Raw genomic sequence first — 20107 nt, forward strand, 5'->3', positions numbered from 1 at the left:
CAGTCCCTCCATTGAACATTCAGGGTTGATTTCCTTTAGGATACACTGGTTTGATCTCCTTGCAGTCCAAGGGACTCTCAAGAGTCTTCTCCAGCACCACAGTTTGAAAGCATCACTTCTTTGGTACTTAGCCTTCTTTATGGTCCAGCTCACATCCATACATGACTATTGGAAACGTAGCTTTGACTGTATGGACTTTGTTGGCAAAGTGGTGTCTCTGCTTTTTAATACACTGTCTGGGTGTGTCTTAGCTTTCCTTCCAAGGAGCAAGTGTCTGTGAGTTTCATGGCTATAGTCATTGTCTGAAGTGGTTTTGGAGCCTAAGAAAATAAAATCTATCACTTCTTCCATTTTTTTTTTTTTTTTGCCTTCCCTTTGCTGTGAAATGATGGAGCAGATGCCATGATCTTAGTTTTGTGAATGTTGAGTTTTAATCCAGCTTTTTCACTCTTTTCTTTCACCTTCATCAGGACGTTCTTTAGTTCCTTTTCACTTTCTGCCATTAGAGTGGTACCATCTGCATGTCTGAGGCTGTTAATATTTCTCCTGGCAATCCTGATTCCAGCTTGTGTTTCACACAGCCTGGCATTTCTCATGATGTACTCTGCATATAAGTTAAATAAACAGGGTGACAATACACAGCCTTGTAGTTCTCCTTTTCCATTTTGAACCAGTTTGTTGTTCTATGTCTGGTTCTAGCTGTTGCTTCTTGACCTGCTTGCAGATTTTTCAGGAGATAGGTAAGGTCTGGTATTCCTATCTCTTAAAGAATTTTCCACAATTTGTTGTGATCTACACAGTCAAAGGCTATAGCATAGTCAGTGAAGCACAAGTAGTTGTTTTTCTGAAACTGTCTTGCTTTCTCCATGATCTAACAAATGTTGGCAATTTAATCTCTGGTTTGTCTTCCTCTTCAAACCCCAGCTCGTACATCTTATACATTCACATACTACTGAAGCCTAGCTTGAAGGATTTTGAACATAACCTTGCTAGCATGTGAAAATGAGCACAATTGTTTAAATATTATTTGGCACTGCCCTTCTTTGGTATTGGACTGAAAACTGACCTTTTCCAGTCCTGGAGCCACTGTTGAGTTTTCCAAATTTGCTGGCATAGTGAGTGCAGCACTTTAACAGCATCATCCTTTAGGATTTGAAATAGTTCAGAAGGGCTCTTTTATTGAACCTGAAAGAGCTTTATGTATGGTTTTACTAAGCATTGAAAATGGAGGAATTTGTATTACTTGCCTGTCATTTCTTAGACCTTACTGTGCTCATTTCTGAGGGAAGAGATAGGAATATGGGATCTTTTAGTAAAACAGAGAGGCTAGAAATGGGGTTGTTATCTTGGTCATAGTTATCACCGGTTTTGAATGCTGTCAGTAGCTACCACTGTTGGGTAAATGCTCTATGTTACATCCATCTTGTTTACATCATCTCATGTAACCCTCTCAACCACCCCCTGAGGGTGACATCGTTAGTTACTCTCCTTACAAGTATTTGAGCTTTTAAAGCAGTGATAGGCGCTATTCCAGCATTATTAAGGTAAGAGAAGATGCAAAATAAAACAAGAACAGAAGACAGAGAAAGCAAAGTGAAAGAAAGAAGTCTTGTCTCTTAAGCCTTACACCCTTGTCAGGGAATAGAGAAAGAGAAAATAACAAATGTATAGCAGTACCTCAGTTGATCATAGGAGCAGTGGTGAAAAATAAAACAGAGATGGCAAGAGAGAGAATCAATGGCAGGCAGGGTGGACTTTGTATTTGAGGTGGTTAGAAGGACCTCTTTACTAAGGTAGCATTTCTGCTGAGAACTGAAAAGGAATGAGCTGTGTGGAAAACAAAAGGAGGATGTTCTAGTATCAAAGTACAAAAGCCACAGAAGGAGTATTGGTCGCATGACAAAGCAACGATAAACCCAGTCAGTGTATTAAAAAGCAAAGACATCACTTTGCCAACAAAGGTCTCATAGTCAAAGCTCTGGTTTTTCCAGTAGTTATATACCGATGTGAGAGTTGGACCATAAAAAAAGCTGAGTGCTAAAGAATTGGTACTTTTGAATTGTGGTGCTGGGGACAACTCTTGAGAGTCCCTTGAACAGCAAGGAGGTCACACAGTCACTCCTAAAAGAAATTAACCCCAAATATTTATTGGAAGGACCGATAGTGAAGCTGAAGTTCCAATACTTTGGCTACTTGATGCAAAGAGCTGACTCATTGGAAAAGACCCTGATGCTGGGATAGATTGAAGGCAAAAAGAAAAGGGGGTGGCAGAGGATGAGATGGTCAGATACCATCACTGACTCAATGGACATGAGTTTGAAAACTCTGGGAGATAATGGAGGAAGCCTTCCATGCTGCAGTCCATGGGGTCGCAAAGAGTCACACACGACTTAGGGACTGAACAATAATGGGCCGCATATCTAAGGATCAGTTAGAGAGCCAGCCTGCCTGAAGCGTAATTTCTAAGGGGAATAATTGCACATAATTAAGTTTGAAAGGGACTAAGGATAAATCCCTGTTGGCTCAAGAAAGAATCTGTCTTCAGTGCAGGAGACGTGATATCCATCCCTGGGTCAGGAAGATCCCCTGGAGAAGGGAATGACAACCTACTCCAGTATTCTTGCTGGGAAATTCTGCGGACAGAGGAACTTGCGGGCTGCAGTCCTTGGGGTTGCAAAGAGTCAGACACAACTGAGTGCCCGCTTTTAAGGGCAAATCACACAGGATCAGCAGGCCATTTTGAGATCTTTGGGTTTTGCTCTAAGGGGAAATAGCAGCCAGAGACTCTCTGCTCATAGGCTTTCCCTGTTGAGTGAAATGGGAGACAGGAGATGGTAGACAGAGGGGATGAGTCTATAATCCAGGTGATGACGGCTTAGGTCAGGGTGACAGTGGTAAAGAGTAGGCATGTGCTGGATGTATTTTGGAGGCAGAGCCGAGAATATTTTCTGTGACAGGTCAGGAGACAGAGAAGTCGAAGATGAAATTGAGGTTTTTGGTCTAGGCCACTGGGAAAATAAAGTTTCCCTTTACTGACATGAGGAGGGCTGTGGGAGAGCAAGATGTTGTAGAGAAAAGACAGGATTCGTCTTTGGGCATGTTAGAGGTGTCCACCCAAGCGGAGGTTTTTGCATAGACTGGCTTTGGAATTCTGTGAAGACAGTATCTGAAAAGCAGCAAATGCATTCACTAAAAAGTAACATGTGGTACATTTGATATGCTGTGCTAAGTGCCACAAAATAGCAGGGGGTGGGAATGCATGTGGGTTTCAAAGACTTTGTATACTTCCAAGTTTGTCTGAAATATTTAAGGAAGTATTAGTTTTCCCTACTGGTAACACTTATTAAGGCATAAACTTTGCTTTCTTTGCTGACTGCCTGTGTTAGCACTCTTGGGCTGCTAGTAACAAAGTAACAAATACTGTAACAAAGTACCTCAAATGGATGTCTTAGAACAACTGAATTGTATTCTCACACAGACTGGAGGCTAAAAGTGTGAAATCAAGGTGTAGGTAGGGCCCTGCTCCTGCTGAAGGTTCTCCCTAAGGCCTGGGTAGCTGGGGCTTCCCGGGTGGCTCGATGGTAAAGAATCTGCCTGCGTATGTAGGAGACGCAGATTTGATCCCTGGGTTGGGAAGATCCCCAGGAGAAAGAAATGGCAACCCACCCCAATATTCTTGCCTGGGAAATCTCATGGACAGAGGAGTCTGGCGGGCTACAGTCCATGGGGTCTCAAAAGAGTCAGATATGACTCACCGACTAAACAAACAAGGCTTGAAGGAATCAAAGGGATGTTATGATAAGTAAAGAAGTAAGTTTTTTCAGCAGTATCTTAACTTACTCATGCCATTGACTATTCCTTGTTTGCCAAGATACTGTGAATTATGCTGTGACTTTTAGGACATACTTAGGAGTGTTTATGCCTTAGAGTCTGTCTCATAGAGGACAGATGATGGGTTATGATTAGCTTCTTCAATTGTATTTTCTTAATTATAAAAAAGGGGACTCCCTAAACAGTAACCTGGGGGTTTAGACCAGTAAAATTTATGAATCCTGATCAAAATGCATTGAAATTGTTGCCAGTATATGACTGGAAATAGTTACAAGCAAGGTTTTACAGTGTTATTCTCACAGAATAAGGTTGGAGTTTTTCTACTAGTAAGTAGACTCTGCTTTTTGCCTTTAAGTAAAAAACTAAGAAGCTCTGAAGTCACACCAAGAACTGTGGAGAGCTTCCAACTTGAGGGAATGCAACTTTAAAATAGAAAGGAAACGAGTACTTGTTTCTATAATCTGTGTTGTAAGTGATTGCCCCACCTCTTATTAGCACATCATTTTGAGCTTGGTCCTCAGACTTCCAGTGAGGAGTGTGGTTCTGGGGAAAGACATAGAAAGCCAGCAGCAGGTGCGTAAGTTCTGCCTTTTCATGCCATGCCCTTTGTGGCTGTCGATTCTCAGTACATGTCTGTAGTCAGCATCTAAGATGATGAGAAGGGCAGAATCGTGGACGATTGGGTCTGGAAGGGACCTGAGTGGTGATTCAGTCACCCAGAGCTCTCCTTTCTATTTCTTTTCCTCCCTATACTGTAAATCGTTGAAACTATAACAACTTCTTGTAAGTGGCATTGTAGTGATATACACTGAGTCTCTTGATATGAGAAACTGTGAACAGTGAGGAAATCATAGTTGTATTACTGTGACGTGTTGCAAAGAACCCTGCTTTGAGGAGTCGAGAGGACTGGCTTCTAGTTCTCATTCCTATTAATGGGATGCTGGGTGCATTTTAGGTCTTTGTTTTATATCTTCAAGATGCAGAGCCTGAACAAGATAGTCTTTGAGGATTTTTTCACCCCTTTGACCTCTGTATTTCTCCTTTCTGGTTTCCGCAGTGGAGATAGGACTGCTGTACACAGCTGTCTGGGGTGTGTACTGTCCGGCTCCAGAGGTGTGGGTCATATACGACACACAGATGTGAATGCTTCCACCTGGATGGTGGAAAAGACAGCATCCCTGAAAACAGCAGTTCTTAAATTTTTGAAAAGGCAAAAAAAAAACCCCTTCAAAACCATGCTAATTCCTGCCTGCTTTATCAGGATTGAGAGTCACCTCTGTAGTTCTGATTCTTGCCTGTAGCACACACCTTTGAATCCTGGATCATGCCTCCACAGTGGTGAATAATCAAAGAAAGCATAGTTACCTTATCATCAGCTGTTTTGCTGTCATCTTTTCTCTGTGTCCCCCTTGGTAGCTGAGATGGTAAAGAACTCTGCCTGCAGTGCCGGAGACCTGGGTTTGATCCCTGGGTCAGGAAGATCCCCTGGAGAAGGAAATGGCAACCCCCTCCAGTATTCTTGCCTGGAAAATTCCATGGACGGGCTATGGTCCACAGGGTCACAAAGAATCGGACATGGTTGAGTGACTAACACACTGCCTCTGTGTCACAGTGGCTTCTCTCTTCGGCATCTACTCTCTGGCCTATATAGACTTCAGTCTTTCCCACTCAGAAGGTACCCCTGGAACCAGCCTTGTTGCTCACCTGACCTTTTCAAATCTCTGTCCCTCGACCTGCCACACTGTGCCCAACCTCTAGCCGTCCTTAACCATGTCCATGTCTGGGCTGTTGTGCCCATTGACCCACCCATGGGGAGATGCAGAGGTTGAGGAATTTGATGTTATTAAAGCACAAAGGGAGGTTGGACTTCCCCAGGTCAGTGTTTCCCAAGCTGAGTTAGTATTACTCCTCCAGCTGCTCATAGGTGGGTGGCCCAAAATAATTTCGTGCTTGGAAACAATCAGTTAAACCAGGTTAATGGACTTTAACATAAGTACTGTGCAAGTCTCCAAGAATGGGCTAGAGCACGTCACTCTGTGCTGACTGAGTGATCTCTGGTTTCCCAGCTCAGTGTTCTCCGGACTACTGGCTGGGTGGGGGAACTTCATGTACAGGAGAGGGCCTGGAAGGTCAAGTCCCAGGCCCCATCCATCTAGGATGTTTTGGGAAATAGTGTAGTTTTTGTGTGTATTTGTAGGTAGCAGTCTTCATAATGATTTCTCCTTTAAAGAATGACTTTGGAATGTATTTTATAAATAAACTGTTACAGAATCCTGCTTGGGTCATTGCCATCTGGCTTAAGATTCTACAGCCAAGCATTTGAATGTTTCTCTGTTGTACCCCTAAATGCAGCCCCTTTAATGTACCATTTAAATGAACAGCTTTCATTTTTATACTCGCTGTTGTCTCTACTGATCTATTAATACTTGCTGTTGGTAGGAAAATAGGAAGCTATTCAGAGCCAGTCCTTCTCTGGATGCCTGGAAGATTTATGTAGAATTTATTGATGACATCGTGGTGGAAGGCTTTTTTCAAGCGATAATGCATGACTTAGACTTCTTCCTGAAGAACACAGAGAAACAGTTGAAACCTGCACCATTTTTTCAAGCACACATGATCTTAATGCCCCCGGAAATTCTGTTTAAGCCTTCTTTAGAAAGAGAGGCTGGAGATGGCTTCTATGATCTGGTGGAAGAAATGCTATGCAGTAGTTTCAGAATGTCTGCCCAGATGAAGCGGGTGGCAGCACATCTGGAAACAGAAAACTACCAGGTATGCTCTTTGCAAATAGGTATTGCATTTATTAATTATATGTACATAATAGATTAAGAGCTCATACATGCATTTATTAATAGTGATACTGAATACTGAATGCAGAAAATAGAATACAGAGAGATCAAGGAAACTTGAAATAAATTCTTTAAAAAGTTTATATATTTTTAAAAGTTCATATTTACATATATTTTATCCAATTTTGCACATATGTTTAGAGTTACAAACAAATGCAAAGCTAATTCCAAAGCTTTTCTTCTGAATATACTTCAATTTTGAGTTCTAGTGCTCTCTAATCTGATGTTCACACTTTTGTGCTGTATTTATCCCAAGTGTGGTTAATTTTATTTGTAACTAACCTGAAAGCAAGATGCTGTGAGCTAATCCTGAGTCAGCCAGGAAAATCAGGAATTTTAGAACAGCTTTTTAAAATGGGATAAAGCCACATGAGAGAAAGCACTTCATTCTTGATATATAAATGCAAAAGAGAAAATATTAAGAAACAATATTTCAGATGAAAAGGCAGAAAAGGATATAGAGGGTTGCAACTTCCCTGAATTCATTACTCAACTACCCAGACATTTGAATACGTAATGCCTGTACAAATACATGTATATTAATGACAATTATTATTATAAAATTAGCTTTTATAGTAATGATTCAAAATTAATTGGGATAATGAGCATAAAGAAAAGTTGGGAAAGGCAACACAGTTTTTTATCTTACTAACTATTCTCTTTTGACGACTGGCCTTGGAGAATGTTGGGTTGCACATAATTGAGAGAACACGGTTGAGTTTTGTAAATGCTTGGCTCTGCTGTTGTTTAGAGTGATGTGGACAACATGCTGGGCCTGGCAGAAGGCAGGCAGGAGATCATGAGGAGAGTAACTGACGTTATCAGCAAAGTCTTGGACTTCAGAAACACCCTGGACACGTATGCTTACCTCTGGGTAGAAGACCGAGCCGAGTCCATGAAGCACTTCCTTCTGTATGGCCCTACTGTGTCGGCTGAGGAGGTGGAGCCTCGCGTGAATGAAGAGGTCCCTGAACAGTCACCAACACTTGAGCAGTTCAAAGAACAGGCAAGGAAAACCTTCAGCAGTCAATCTAGTTTCTGGGTTTTGACTGAGTTGTTGCACAGTGACTATTTTTTTTTCTAATTATAGATTGACATTTATGAGGCTCTGTATGTTCAGATGAGCAAGTTTGACGACTTCAGGGTGTTTGATAGTTGGTTCAAGGTGGACATGAAGCCTTTTAAAGTGAGCTTGCTGAACATCATCAGGAAATGGAGCTGGATGTTTCAGGAGCATCTTTTGAGATTCGTCATCGACAGGTAGCGCTTTGTGTTTTGGTGTTTGGAATTATAACTTCTCATACCTGACTGCTTCTTAAAACTGATGTATTAATTTTAAGAGCATTAAAATTGCCAGTTTTATAATACAGTTAACAAACATTTACTTAGGTAAATACTGAAAATAATCAGTCAAAAGCCTTATTCTTCTAAGTTTTCATGAGTTTAATTTGTGTTTGTATATGTGTATGTACATACCTGTCCTTATAGCCTGAATGAACTACAAGAATTTATAAAGGAGACAGATGCTGGGCTTCAGAGAGAATTAAGTGAAGGCGATCATGATGGTTTAGTTGACATTATGGGGCATCTTCTGGCTGTAAGAAGCCGACAGAGAGCTACTGATGAACTCTTTGAACCACTGAAAGAAACCATCACACTCTTGGAAATGTATGGCCAGAAGATGCCTGAGCAAGTCTATACCCAGCTAAAGGTGAGTGTAGGGGTAAAATACTCACCATCACCATAAACTGAGCACCTCCTGTACCCACGTTCATTCTTCCTGTGTACTGTCTTATGACTCTTCGTCGCAACAGACACTGTAGATATTAATGTTTTCATTTTACAGCTTCAGAATCTGAAGCTGAAAGGGACTAATTTTCTCAGGGCCACTCAAGTAATGAAGCTAGGATGTACAAATCTAGGGGTATTTCATGCCCAAATCCTTGCTCTGCGTGGCTCTGCTTCACCATCTTCGTGTTAGAGGTATTCAGGTAATAGAGAGTCTCTCAAGGACTTTGGGGTTTCTCTTATATCTTCACTTTCCCATGTGAAATGAACTCCAGCTCTCTTTTTCATCTAAAATTGCCTGTCAGTTGAGAACTGTCCTAGTCTTTGGAAACAAATCGTGGACATGTTAATAAAGAATGAATAAAGCCCAATTTGGATGGAGAAATCACTGTTTCCTAAACAGGGTTTCTGTGTCACCCTGCTCTATGTTCTGGATTGACTTGGCTGCTGTGTGCCAAATGATGTGCAAAGTCTTTGTGGTTATCACTGAATTCATGAATAAAAATCTCACCATTGAGCTGCTATTCCCATGTTCATGTTGAAATTCTATAGAGAGTTTACATATTTACATCATCTACCAGCTTCCAGGACAGGCTTATGTTTGACTTTGCAATTTGATCAGTTTCTGCATTAAGTAAAAAAAAAAAAAACAAACAAAAAAAACTTTTTATTGAATTCTGTCTAGTTCAGTGATTAGAGCATGGAACTCAAACTAGGATTTCTTTTTTGCAAATCCATCTCATATGTTTGTCTCAGAGCATGCTTCCTCTTCAGTAAAATATCCCTCAAGATCCGTCACTTTCAACATTTGTCTATACTGTCTCCAATTCCCCATGTTTTTTTTTTAAATTGAGGTGAAATTCATAGTTTATATAACGTAAAAGTAACCACTTCAAAATGTGTGGCATTAGTACATTCACAAGGTTGTGTAACCCCTGCCTCTGCCTATTATAGTTTCAGAACATTTTCATCACCTTCAAAGAAACTCCATGTCCATTAGTGGTCATTCCCCACTACTCCCCTACTGCCTGCCATCTGTCCGGGGCTACTGCCAGTCTTTTCCTGTCCTTATGGATTTACTTACTGTAGAAACTTCATATAAGTGGTTTTATACAATATGTGGCCTTTTGTGTCTGGCTTTTCTCACTTGGCAGGATGTTTTTGAGATTCATGAACATTGTAGCATATATCACTACTTCATTCCTGTTTATGGCTGAATGATGTTCAGGTGTGTGTGTGTATGTATATATATGTATGTATGTTCCAGTTTGTCTAGCCTTTCACCCATTAAGGAATATTAGGGTTCTTTTCATCTTTTGGCTGTCTTGAATAATGTTGCTGTGGCCATTAGTGCAAAAGTATTTGAGTACCTGTTTTCATTCCATTTTTGAAAAAAATTTAAGAGTAGAATAACTGGGTCATGTGGTTTCTAAGTTTAACTTTTTGAGGAACTGCCAAAATGTTTTTCACTTCTGCTGCTCCATTTCATAGTCCACATTTTGTTTTGTGAAGACTCACTGCAACACTGTATTTACAAATGCTCTGTTGGCTACAAAGAATTACTGTATATGAATTATTAAATTTTGTTTAAGTAAAATCTGTCTCGAAAAGAAAATCTAGTTTGATTTGGAGTGAAAGGCAACGTGGATAGATAGTATATAACAAGAGTGAGAGATTAAATAATGACCGTAGAACACACTATGCGTGTTTGTTTTTAGGAAGATTGGGATATTCTTTGAGTCAGATCTTGAACCTGAAAATATGTTGTATAGAGAAACCAGCCATTAATAGAAGGAACTGATAGGGGGATTTGGGTCATGGCCTCCAGAATTTGTATTATAAAAGTTTGGCTCACACTTTGCTAAAGCTAGGTCCCAGTCATTTCTGTTGTCATTTTTAAGTCTTTGACAGATTTTCCTGACACATATGGCACCTTATATACATTGTTCAACAATAAGTTAATGAGGAAGGTGTAAGTGGTGATGGAGACGTGTTTGATCAGGTCACTTAGTGCTGACTGTTAGGTTCAGATATTCAATTTTAGTGCAGTGGTCTGGCGAAAGATTTAAAATTCTTTGATGCATTTTTTAGCTTACATGCTTTCTAATGGACTCTTACGTTTCCAAGATGAATAAAAGCAAATGTGGTATTCTGCTTTTTTTCTGTAAAAATAAGTTTGACTCACTACTTACAGTTTTGGCAATATTGAAAATACTAAGCTTTTCAAGGTTTCAAAAGTGAACCACACTTTTAGCTCTGTGTGTGTCTCGATGCTGGTAATTCATGCTGATCAGGGGAAAATATAAGATTTACAGGCAGTCCAAGTTGCTTGTGGGGGCTAACAAGGTACCAGATTTGTTTTAATTGAAGCCATTTGTGAGAGTTACTTTTTCTCCTTCATAATCATTAGCAGTCACAACATTTCCCTAAACTTGCCTGTGCTGAGTTTGATGCTTAAAACCCCTGGGCATGTCTGTGTTCTCATACTCTGTCTACAATATGCTCTGAAGCTAGATTACACCTGTAATCTATGGATTTCTTAAAGTCCCCTCCCCGTTACGGAACCTTCATTGACTGCCCCTGGCCTCAGAATCCTGTCCAGTTTCCATAGAGCCCACACACTCACTCCATTCTGCGTTGGAAACCTTACAAGATAATCGAGGGATCTCACCCTCATCTCTCCCTGTTGAAATCCACTCATTGCTGTGAGCCTCTGAGGCAGTGTCTCCTCCTTGAGTGAACCAGTATCAGCTAGACTTTGGAGGTCATCTAATCTATTGGTTTTCAATGACAGTTTACTTTTTATCAAGCGGAAGCTTCTTTGGTATCCCCAAATGCAAAGCTGGTAGCAGCGGGTCTAGTGTAGCTGAAGAAGGTTAAGGACCCTGAGCTCACCTAGCTTCTTCTTGTCTTTTCCCCCCTGGCCCTGAGGGACTCCATGAACCTTCTAGGTTCTGTGGGGTCAGTTGGAATTGCAGAGTGAGACTGCACAGATGAGGATGCAGAGTTTGGTTGAGAAGGATGGAGAAACAAGATGAAAAGCAGGTGGCTTTAGAGCCCAAGTCTCTTAGCTCCTGGCCTGGTTGGGTGTTTCTGTCAGGACACCGTGTTGCATTTTCATTTCATAACACCTCCTGATGGAAGTTAACAGGTTCTGTCATGAAAAAAGTTATTTTGTGTGCCTCTCATTCACACTGACAGATGATATCTCAATATCTGTCTAAAGCATATGTTTTATCTTTGTAGCCCTCCTCCACCACTCAGATACAATTTATACTTAGCACAGTGCACTTTTCATAATTGACAGTTACTGAATCATTTCTCAAATATTTATCAAAGGTTACAAAATAGTCTTTAAAACCTTTGATTTTTGTACTTCAGATACCCAAGTAGAGTCCCATCACCATGTGTGGTTTTGTGTGACAAAACAATTTCAGTGTCCTGGGAGATGACCCAGACAAACAATGCTTTCTTAGTCTGGACACAAGGAATGCTTTTCAACAGCAGTTACACAGAGGGCTCTTCAGAGAGAGTAAGTTGCTGTTGCCGTTTGCATTGTAGTCAGGATAGCAGAGTTGAGTGGCTACCTGAACAATTTATGACTGCTTTGTCTTCCATCAAGTAGGAATTAATCTTCCCTTCCCTTTGCCTCATCTTACTTTGAAAATCCTTTTATTTACAATTAACCCAAACATTCAAACTCTCCATCCAGAGCAAGCACAAACACAGCTTTGGGAGTCAGAGGAAAATGAAGGACAAGACTGATCCATATTTTTTCATCTCTGCCCCACCAGATCCAAAACATCTTTTCACTGGCTAAACATGGCTCCATTTCTAGGTGTTAGATCAACCGAGTCATTTCCAGAGCACTTAATTTTGTTACCTCAGTAGCAAAATAATTTGGTAATTTGTGTTTTATTTCGAAAACATTTTGATTTATGCTGAGGTCAGTTTCAGAGGACAGCCTGGTTTGTGCTTGGAAGACGTGACTCCAGAGGTGCCAGTGTGTCAGCCTGGGATTCAGCCTGGTTCTGAGCCTTTTAGTCACTTTAATCTTTGGGGTAAACTCCATCTCTTATACAAGAATGAAAGGATGCCATGGGTTAGCGGAGAAAGATTAGGATAATTCAATCCTGTGGCGCTGGTTTGTTTTAGGTGCTGCAGTGATTTCCCATTTGCACCTTTGTTTTTGCAGGAATTACCTGAAAGATGGGAAACTACCAAAAAGATTGCAGCAACTGTCAGACATGAAGTCTCACCTCTCCAAAATGCAGAAGTCTCTCTTATAAGGAAAGCGTGCGTTTTGTTTGATGTAAGCTATCTAACAAAGTTGTTTTGTTGTGGTTGTTTAAGAAAGGTTTTATGAGACTGGTTGAAGCTGTTTGTTTGAGATTCTCTTTGTCTTTTTCTGCCTTCATCAGGAGAAGCAGGCAGAGTTCAGAGAGAGATTCAGATTCTATGCGCCCCTTCATTTTAATGCAGAAAATCCATATACAGTACTTGATAAGGTAATGTGATTGCAGTGATCTTGTGTGTTATAATAGCTATTTAAAAAAATAAATGGGACATTGAGATACTGCTATATTTTACTTTAGTTTGGCAATTAGTTATGGGTTGAGAATTAGCTGTATAAACCCAGTTATAAACCATTTTCCCCAAGTAAATTATATTGTGATTTAAATCATGTCTCCCCAGAATGCTGTTATCATCAAAGTACTCATACTAATGAAACTAACAACTACTATTATTTTTTAAACACTTTATATGTCAAGAACTGTGTTAAGCATGTTACATGTTATTTATTTCAGTTCTTACAATATCCCTATGATACAGCTTCTATTCTTTTTTTTTTTTCAGATAAAGATATAATCATGTATAACTGAGTACCTTGTTGGAGATAACAGTTAATGACAGAATTTTAAAATTTAAAATAAAATTAAAATTTTAGCTGTTTATTTTTTTAAAAGATGAGAAATGTTGACCATTGTGCTATTTCCTATGTGATACTTGGTTCATAATTCTCAATCATAGTAAGGAAAATCCCTAACTTACTCTTCCCCCCACCTCATTCTGCTCTTTCTTCTTTAGGCTTGATTACATGTCCTCAGTCTCACTCCCAACTGCACACTATATATGTCTGCGTGCTCACTCCCCAAATATATGTTACATGGTTTTCTGGAGGTGGCTAGTGTTTTAGGGCCTTTCAAGTGAATGCCTGTAACTTATTCTTAATTCTGGGTACAAATATTATTGAGTCATTCAATCCTAGTTCATAATGAGCTACTTTATCATAGTTGACTATAAGAATGTATGTAACAGGCAGATAATCCAAAATGGTGCATAATTCATGAGGCTTGAAAAAAACATTTTAAAATTTTATTAGAAAAATTGTATCTTTGTTTCTCTAAGAATTCTTAACCTAGCAGCCTAACTGATGACTTTGAAGCTTAGATGCAGGACTGGAAGTTTTCCTGGGCTCGTGTGGGCTGCCGTCCTGACTTGACTTCGCGCTGGAGATAGTCTTCACTGCTTTTGTTGTTGTTCATTCGCTCAGTCATGCCTGATTTTCTGTGACCCCATGGGCTGCAGCACGCCAGGCTTCCCTGTCCTTCACTGTCTCCTGGAGTTTGCCTAGACTCATGTCCATGGAGTCAGTGATGCCATCCATTTAGTCCCCTGTTGCCCCTTTCTCCTCCTGCCTTCTATATGTCCCAGCATCAGGGTCTTTTCCAATGAGTCAGTTCTTTGCGTCAGATGGCCAAAAAATACTGCTTAGACTCTTGTAAAGCTTGAAGCTGACATGATTTTTTACTTATCTTTCCAAATTTTGGTTTGAATTTAGTTTTAACTTCTTTCAACCATTCATTAAACACCATTCTATAGCATCAGGTCTTTTCTTTCACTTGGCTGAGGGAAAGTGGTTAATTTATTCACTGAAAAGGGAGTAGGTTAGAATATTCTAATACTGTTGGTTTTTTTTAAGAGTATATCTACATTGCAGGTGGTCTCAACAGATTGGATGGGGAGATGTTTTTCCTTGACTAACTAATGTGCTGTGTGTAAACATTTCCTGCAGTTATCATTTATTGAGTCTTACCATTTTCATGCTATACTGTAACACCATACAGTTACATATTTAAAAGTCAGATATTTAACTTTGCACCTACAGAATATGTTCAAGATTTATACAAAGTTTTGAATATAGTAGGACTCGGTTACTTTTATCTTAAAGTCATTTTCTTATGTGTTTGTTCAGCAAGCGTGTCTAATGTTTATGTAACTAGCTTCAACCCAAGTCAGGTATATGCTTGTTCTGGACTGACATGGTAGGTCCCAGTACTCAAGGCACTTCACTCCAAAAGATGGAAACCATTGACCCACCAGGAACAAGGGAAGTGGTATGGTACATCTCTCCTTTTATAACCAATTACTGGGAAATTTATATTATGTGATATTCTCTCTTCATAGACAAAGATACAATGAACAATTGAATTAAAATAATTAGATTTATATTTGTAGGAATAATTAGTATAACTAATAGGGAAATAATTAAAAATAAATAAAAGGGCTGTTGACTCTGGGGAGTGTGGTTGACTAGCCATTTCGAAAATCCCTCTTTTGTAAAACAGATGCTGAAACATGTCCACAAATACATAATTCTAAATCTATTGCTGAGTTCCCAAGAAAACAAGAGAAATCTTTAAAGGGCAGGAAAATAGAGTAGCTGAAACCAGGATGGAAAGCAGAGGGAAACATAAAACTCTGTGCTGCTATAGGGGCAAATCAAAGTACCAGAAGTCTAGAACTTTGTAATTAGCTTTCAAGACAAAGGAGGAGATCCTTTTAAGAGGGCTTCCCTGGTGGCTCAGCTGGTAAAGAATCCACCTGCAGTGTGGGAGACCTGCAGTGGGTTTGATTCCTGGGTTGGGAAAATCCCCAAGAAGAAGGGAAAGGCTACTCACTCCAGTATATTCTGGCCTGGAGAACTCACCCCATGGACTGTATAGTCCATGGGGTTGCAAAGAGTCGGACACAACTGAGTGACTTTCACTTTCACCCTTAATGAGAGGGTGGGCTGGGAATATCTGTAGCCTGCAGGGAGCCTTTGAGATGACAGTCTTTGCTCAGAATAGGTTGAAAAAAACAGAGAAAAGGATCCTCTGGGAATTGGTAAACATGGGCCTGTTCCCCCAAGAGTTGTGGTGGTTCAATTTTGTACTACTCTTATAGCTAAGGAATTTCCAGGTCAGGAAACTGAAATGGTTACAAAGAGTTCCTAGCACACAATAGAAACAAATCCAGATCTCCTCTGGATAGAAAAGAATAAAGTGATCTTATTCTAATCTCTTCAGGGGCCCAACAGCTTAAATTTAGTGAAATTTGAGTTGCCAGTAAAATAAACCCACCGTCATGCATAAGGGCCAACAGAAAGAGCAGACGACAGATACAGACACAAAGTGTTGGATATTAGAAAACATTTATTGGGACGACTCTGGTGGTGCAGTGGTTAAGACTGTGCTTCCACTGCTTGGGGCCTGGCTTTGATCCCTGTCAGGGAACGAAGGTCCCACATGTGGTGCAGCCACATACACACAAAAAAACAACCCAACATTTATTATGGAAATAAAAGGTAATATTGAAAAAAATAAGCAAGTTCTCAGTTTTGAGACTATCAAAAATGATCAGCTGAGTTTGAAAACGGACCAGGGACTTATGGAAATGAAAAATAAAATTATTTTATTTTATTTTATTTTTTCTCTGTCCCCGCCTGTGTCCCTCCCCAGGCTCAAAATTATTTTAAAAGACACAATTCAGTAGTGGTTAAAGAATTAGTTAAATTGAAAAGAGGATTAGTGAAATGCAAATGACATTGGAAGGAACCACTTAGAAGACAGCACATAGGTGAAAGGAGATAAAAAATACAGGAGAGCTGAAGAGATACAGAGTGAGAAGTTAGAATGATGTCTAACTCTTCTCCTCAGACTTCCTGGAAGAAACGCAGTGGAGATAGAGTAGCTGGGAGTTTTTTTTTTTAGAACTGGTCAAAGCATGAATCAACTGATTCACGATATTCACTGATAAAGGTTAAATACGAAGTCAACATCTGCACACATCACAGTGAACTACAGAATACCCATGGCAAAGAGAAAACCTTTAAAGCATCCAGATAGGAAAGACAGATTATCTGTTAGAAGTGATACCTGAGGTAAGAGCATATTTGTCACCAGCAACAATGGAAGCTGGGAGATAGATGATTTTTTCCCAATTCTCCAGTGTAAAATTATATTTCAGTAACAAGAGTATTTAAGGTAAACAAAAGCAGAATGCATCAACCATCAACAAATCATTGCTGAAATGACTTCCAATATGTGTATTTCAAGAAAAGAGAGGACAAACAAAGCCAAAATTGATTCTCAGAAAAGACTAATTATATTGACAAATCCCAGGCAGAATTAACAAAGGGAAAACAGAACAATCCACAATCCTAGGAATAAATAGGAAACGGCACTACAGAAAGAGCAGAAATTCAAAACATCGTCAAATATAATCAATGAAATTTAAGCAAAGTGGATACATTTTTGGGAACATACTAAAACTATCTCAAGAAATAACATACCTGAATAGTCCTATAACTATTAAAAATTAACCAATAGGAAAATAAAAATATAAACCATTAGTTTAAAACAGAGAATAACAGGCTCTGATGGGATTATAGGTTAATTCAAGGAGCTTTCTGGAAATAAACCTCATTCATATGCTTCCAGAGCCCAGAAGAAGAATGAACACTCAAAAACTGCTGTATGAAGCATGTCTTATTTTTGTGAAAGGATAGTATGAGAAAGGAAAAATTATAAGCCATTCTTTTTTCTGTACACGTAGATACAAACAAACTAAACCAAATAATCCATATAAATTGGTTGGGTTCATTCCAGGAAAATGTTTAATTTAACATTAGAAAATTAATATAATTCATCATGTTAATAGATTAAGAGAAAAGTCATATAACCATCTTAACAAATGCCAAAAGATCTTTAGGTACCATTCACCATTCACTTATGATAGAAACTCTATCCTTTTAACCCATTAAAGGATAGCAAAACTCTAAGACATTTTAACCAGAGCACATAAAAATCCTAGTAGCATCAGGGTTAATGGTGAGATACAGAAATCACTATCAGCAGTAGAATAACTTAATTGTAGCGTATTCACACTGGGTAGTGCTATAAAGTGGTAGAAATGAACTTAATGCATACTTTACACGAATATATAGAAGTATCTCAAAAATAAAAAATTCTTAATATATAGTGTTCATATAAATTTCAAGCCATAAATTCTAAGAGTTTAGCATTTGCAGTAAAAACACATATAGTGAAAATATTATAAAATCAGTGATGTTAAATAAAAATTTAGTGATTTTGTTTATAGTGGGAAAGAGAAGGATAAAATTAAGGTCATTAAAAGTTATTAGTAATAAGTATTTCCTAAGCTGGATGGTGTGTATGCTCATAGCCAGACCCCTTTTTATATGTATGGAATTTTTCTAACATTTGTAATACTAAGAGAATTGCAGTTAATGTTTATACAGGTATAACATGTAAAAATGAAACAACTTACATCATGAAAGAATGTTAGAGTGCTAATATTCTAATTTGCATTGCAAGAAGTTAAGAGAGTTGAAAGTTGATAAATGATTAACTGTGGGTATTTAAAGTTAAGAAACTCAGAAGACCTAAAGTAATAGATAGAATTGTTGGATATTGAGAGAAGGTTGAGAGAAAATATAAAGTAGAAAAGCAATGTTAAATCCTTTGTTTGCAAACCCAGTAAATCTGTAATGTCCAAACTTGATAAATCAATAAGCACAGCTTGTGCAGAGAACTGAGAACTAGAGAAACAGCCTCCAGAAGAATGGGAGAGAGGGCCTTGGGTTCCCAGCTTTTCCTGCATGCACGCTCTTTGGTACTCTTTGCACTTGACCATATTAAGACACTGGTATGTTAATAAAAAATTAAGGATTGGCTTATCAAAAAAAAAGAATTGGCTTATTAAGAAAGAGTCAGCTTATATTTGGTGTAAAACGTAAACTGCTGTACACTGATGAGATGGTAGGGGAGCCAAATATAATCATATGGTGAAATTTTTCCTGTGTGTGCTCTGTCTCATCAGTCATGTCCAACTCTTTGTGACCCAATGGAATGCAGCCCACCAGGCTCCTCTGTCCATGGGATTCTCCAGGCAAGAATACTGGAGTGGGTTGCCGTGCTCCCCTCCAGGGGATCTTCCCAGGCCAAGGATGGAACCTGTGTCTCTTATATCTCCTGCACTGGCAGGCAGGTTCCTTACCACTAACGCCACCTGGGAATATTTTGTGTATTGATAATCTCTGGGACATTTTTTAAATTTGAAGGTTGTTTTTTATTTTTAAGTGATTTATTCTTCAGTGGAAGCTTCTTGCACCTCCTCTTTTGCTCCCCAGAAAAGTCCCCAGCTGTATGAGGAAAATCAAGAAGACAATTTGTCTTCATAGCAATTTGATACCAGAGCAGATTTTGCTGAAACAGTGTATGGGGAAGGTATTGATATCATTATTGGATTCACTGATAGTCTACTCTAGCTTTTTGAGTAGCTGTGCGTTTGCTCATCTAAAGCCTTCTACATTTTACCAATAATTATACGTCAGATTTCTCTTTCTTTTAAAAATCGAAGTTGTAAATGTTAATGGAACCAGAACACTGTGGCTTCTCTTCTCTGGCAGCTTGTTGGATATTAGGTGTGTTTGTGTTTTCTGCTTTCTCCTCAGGCAAATCAAGAGCTTGAGGCATTGGAAGAAGAGATGCTGCAAATGCAGGAATCCACTCATCTTTTTGAAGTGGCTCTTCCAGAGTACAAACAAATGAAGCAGTGTCGCAAAGAGATAAAGTTGCTCAAGGGGCTCTGGGATGTCATTATTTATGTTAGAGTAAGACACTGCTTGTTGAAAGCATGCATGTTTTTTTTTTCCTTTTAGTATTTCTTTTGTATAAATATGCAATTTTTAGTGCCTGCATAATTTTGTAATATCTTAAAATATGTGACTGTTAAACTTTTGCCCCAGAATTAGAGTTCCTATGACTTGTTAGTTGAAGATTCTTCTCTGAATTATTCGTGGTTTTTGTTTTCAGTTCTCAATGAAACTTGGTATGAGTCTCAAGTCCTTCTAGAGAGTTCTATAGAATATAAATAAAAGTTAATATATATTGCACACATATGGTCCTCTCTGCATACAAACTCACATATACACCCATGCTTGTACTTATATATGTGTGCATATATAAACAGGCCTGGCTAAAAATAATTTGTATATTGCTAGTTAAGTTACAAACTTAAGTATAAAAATAAGTTCTAAGGAGCTAGGCGTATTGCAATATGTGTTATATATACATGATTTTCTTTGAAGTTAGGTGAGAGCCATATAGAAATACATTTACAAGAAATGAGAGTTTTGGCTATAATGGATGAAGGTTTTTTCCCAAAAGCTTATTTTATATGTAGAATTATAAAAACATGATATTTAATGGTGACATTATTTATCAATTCATTCAAACTATTCAGGATTAAATGATAATGATAGTATGTGTATGGAATTTGCCATTGCTTCT

General features: G+C 38.8%; 1 protein-coding gene across 1 annotated transcript in view; it reads left to right on the plus strand.

Annotated features, from left to right (window-relative positions):
* DNAH11 (dynein axonemal heavy chain 11) overlaps window positions 1-20107 on the plus strand; it is a 356503-nt gene that overhangs the window by 48566 nt on the left and 287830 nt on the right. Inside the window, exons 15-21 of the mRNA XM_060414536.1 lie at window positions 6271-6603; window positions 7432-7686; window positions 7771-7940; window positions 8169-8391; window positions 12664-12780; window positions 12890-12976; window positions 19270-19428. Of these exons, the coding sequence (XP_060270519.1) occupies window positions 6271-6603; window positions 7432-7686; window positions 7771-7940; window positions 8169-8391; window positions 12664-12780; window positions 12890-12976; window positions 19270-19428 (1344 nt within the window). The remainder of the gene's footprint in view (window positions 1-6270; window positions 6604-7431; window positions 7687-7770; window positions 7941-8168; window positions 8392-12663; window positions 12781-12889; window positions 12977-19269; window positions 19429-20107) is intronic.

The sequence above is a fragment of the Ovis aries genome, chromosome 4, assembly GCF_016772045.2.
Source record: "Ovis aries strain OAR_USU_Benz2616 breed Rambouillet chromosome 4, ARS-UI_Ramb_v3.0, whole genome shotgun sequence".
Lineage (NCBI taxonomy): Eukaryota > Metazoa > Chordata > Mammalia > Artiodactyla > Bovidae > Ovis > Ovis aries.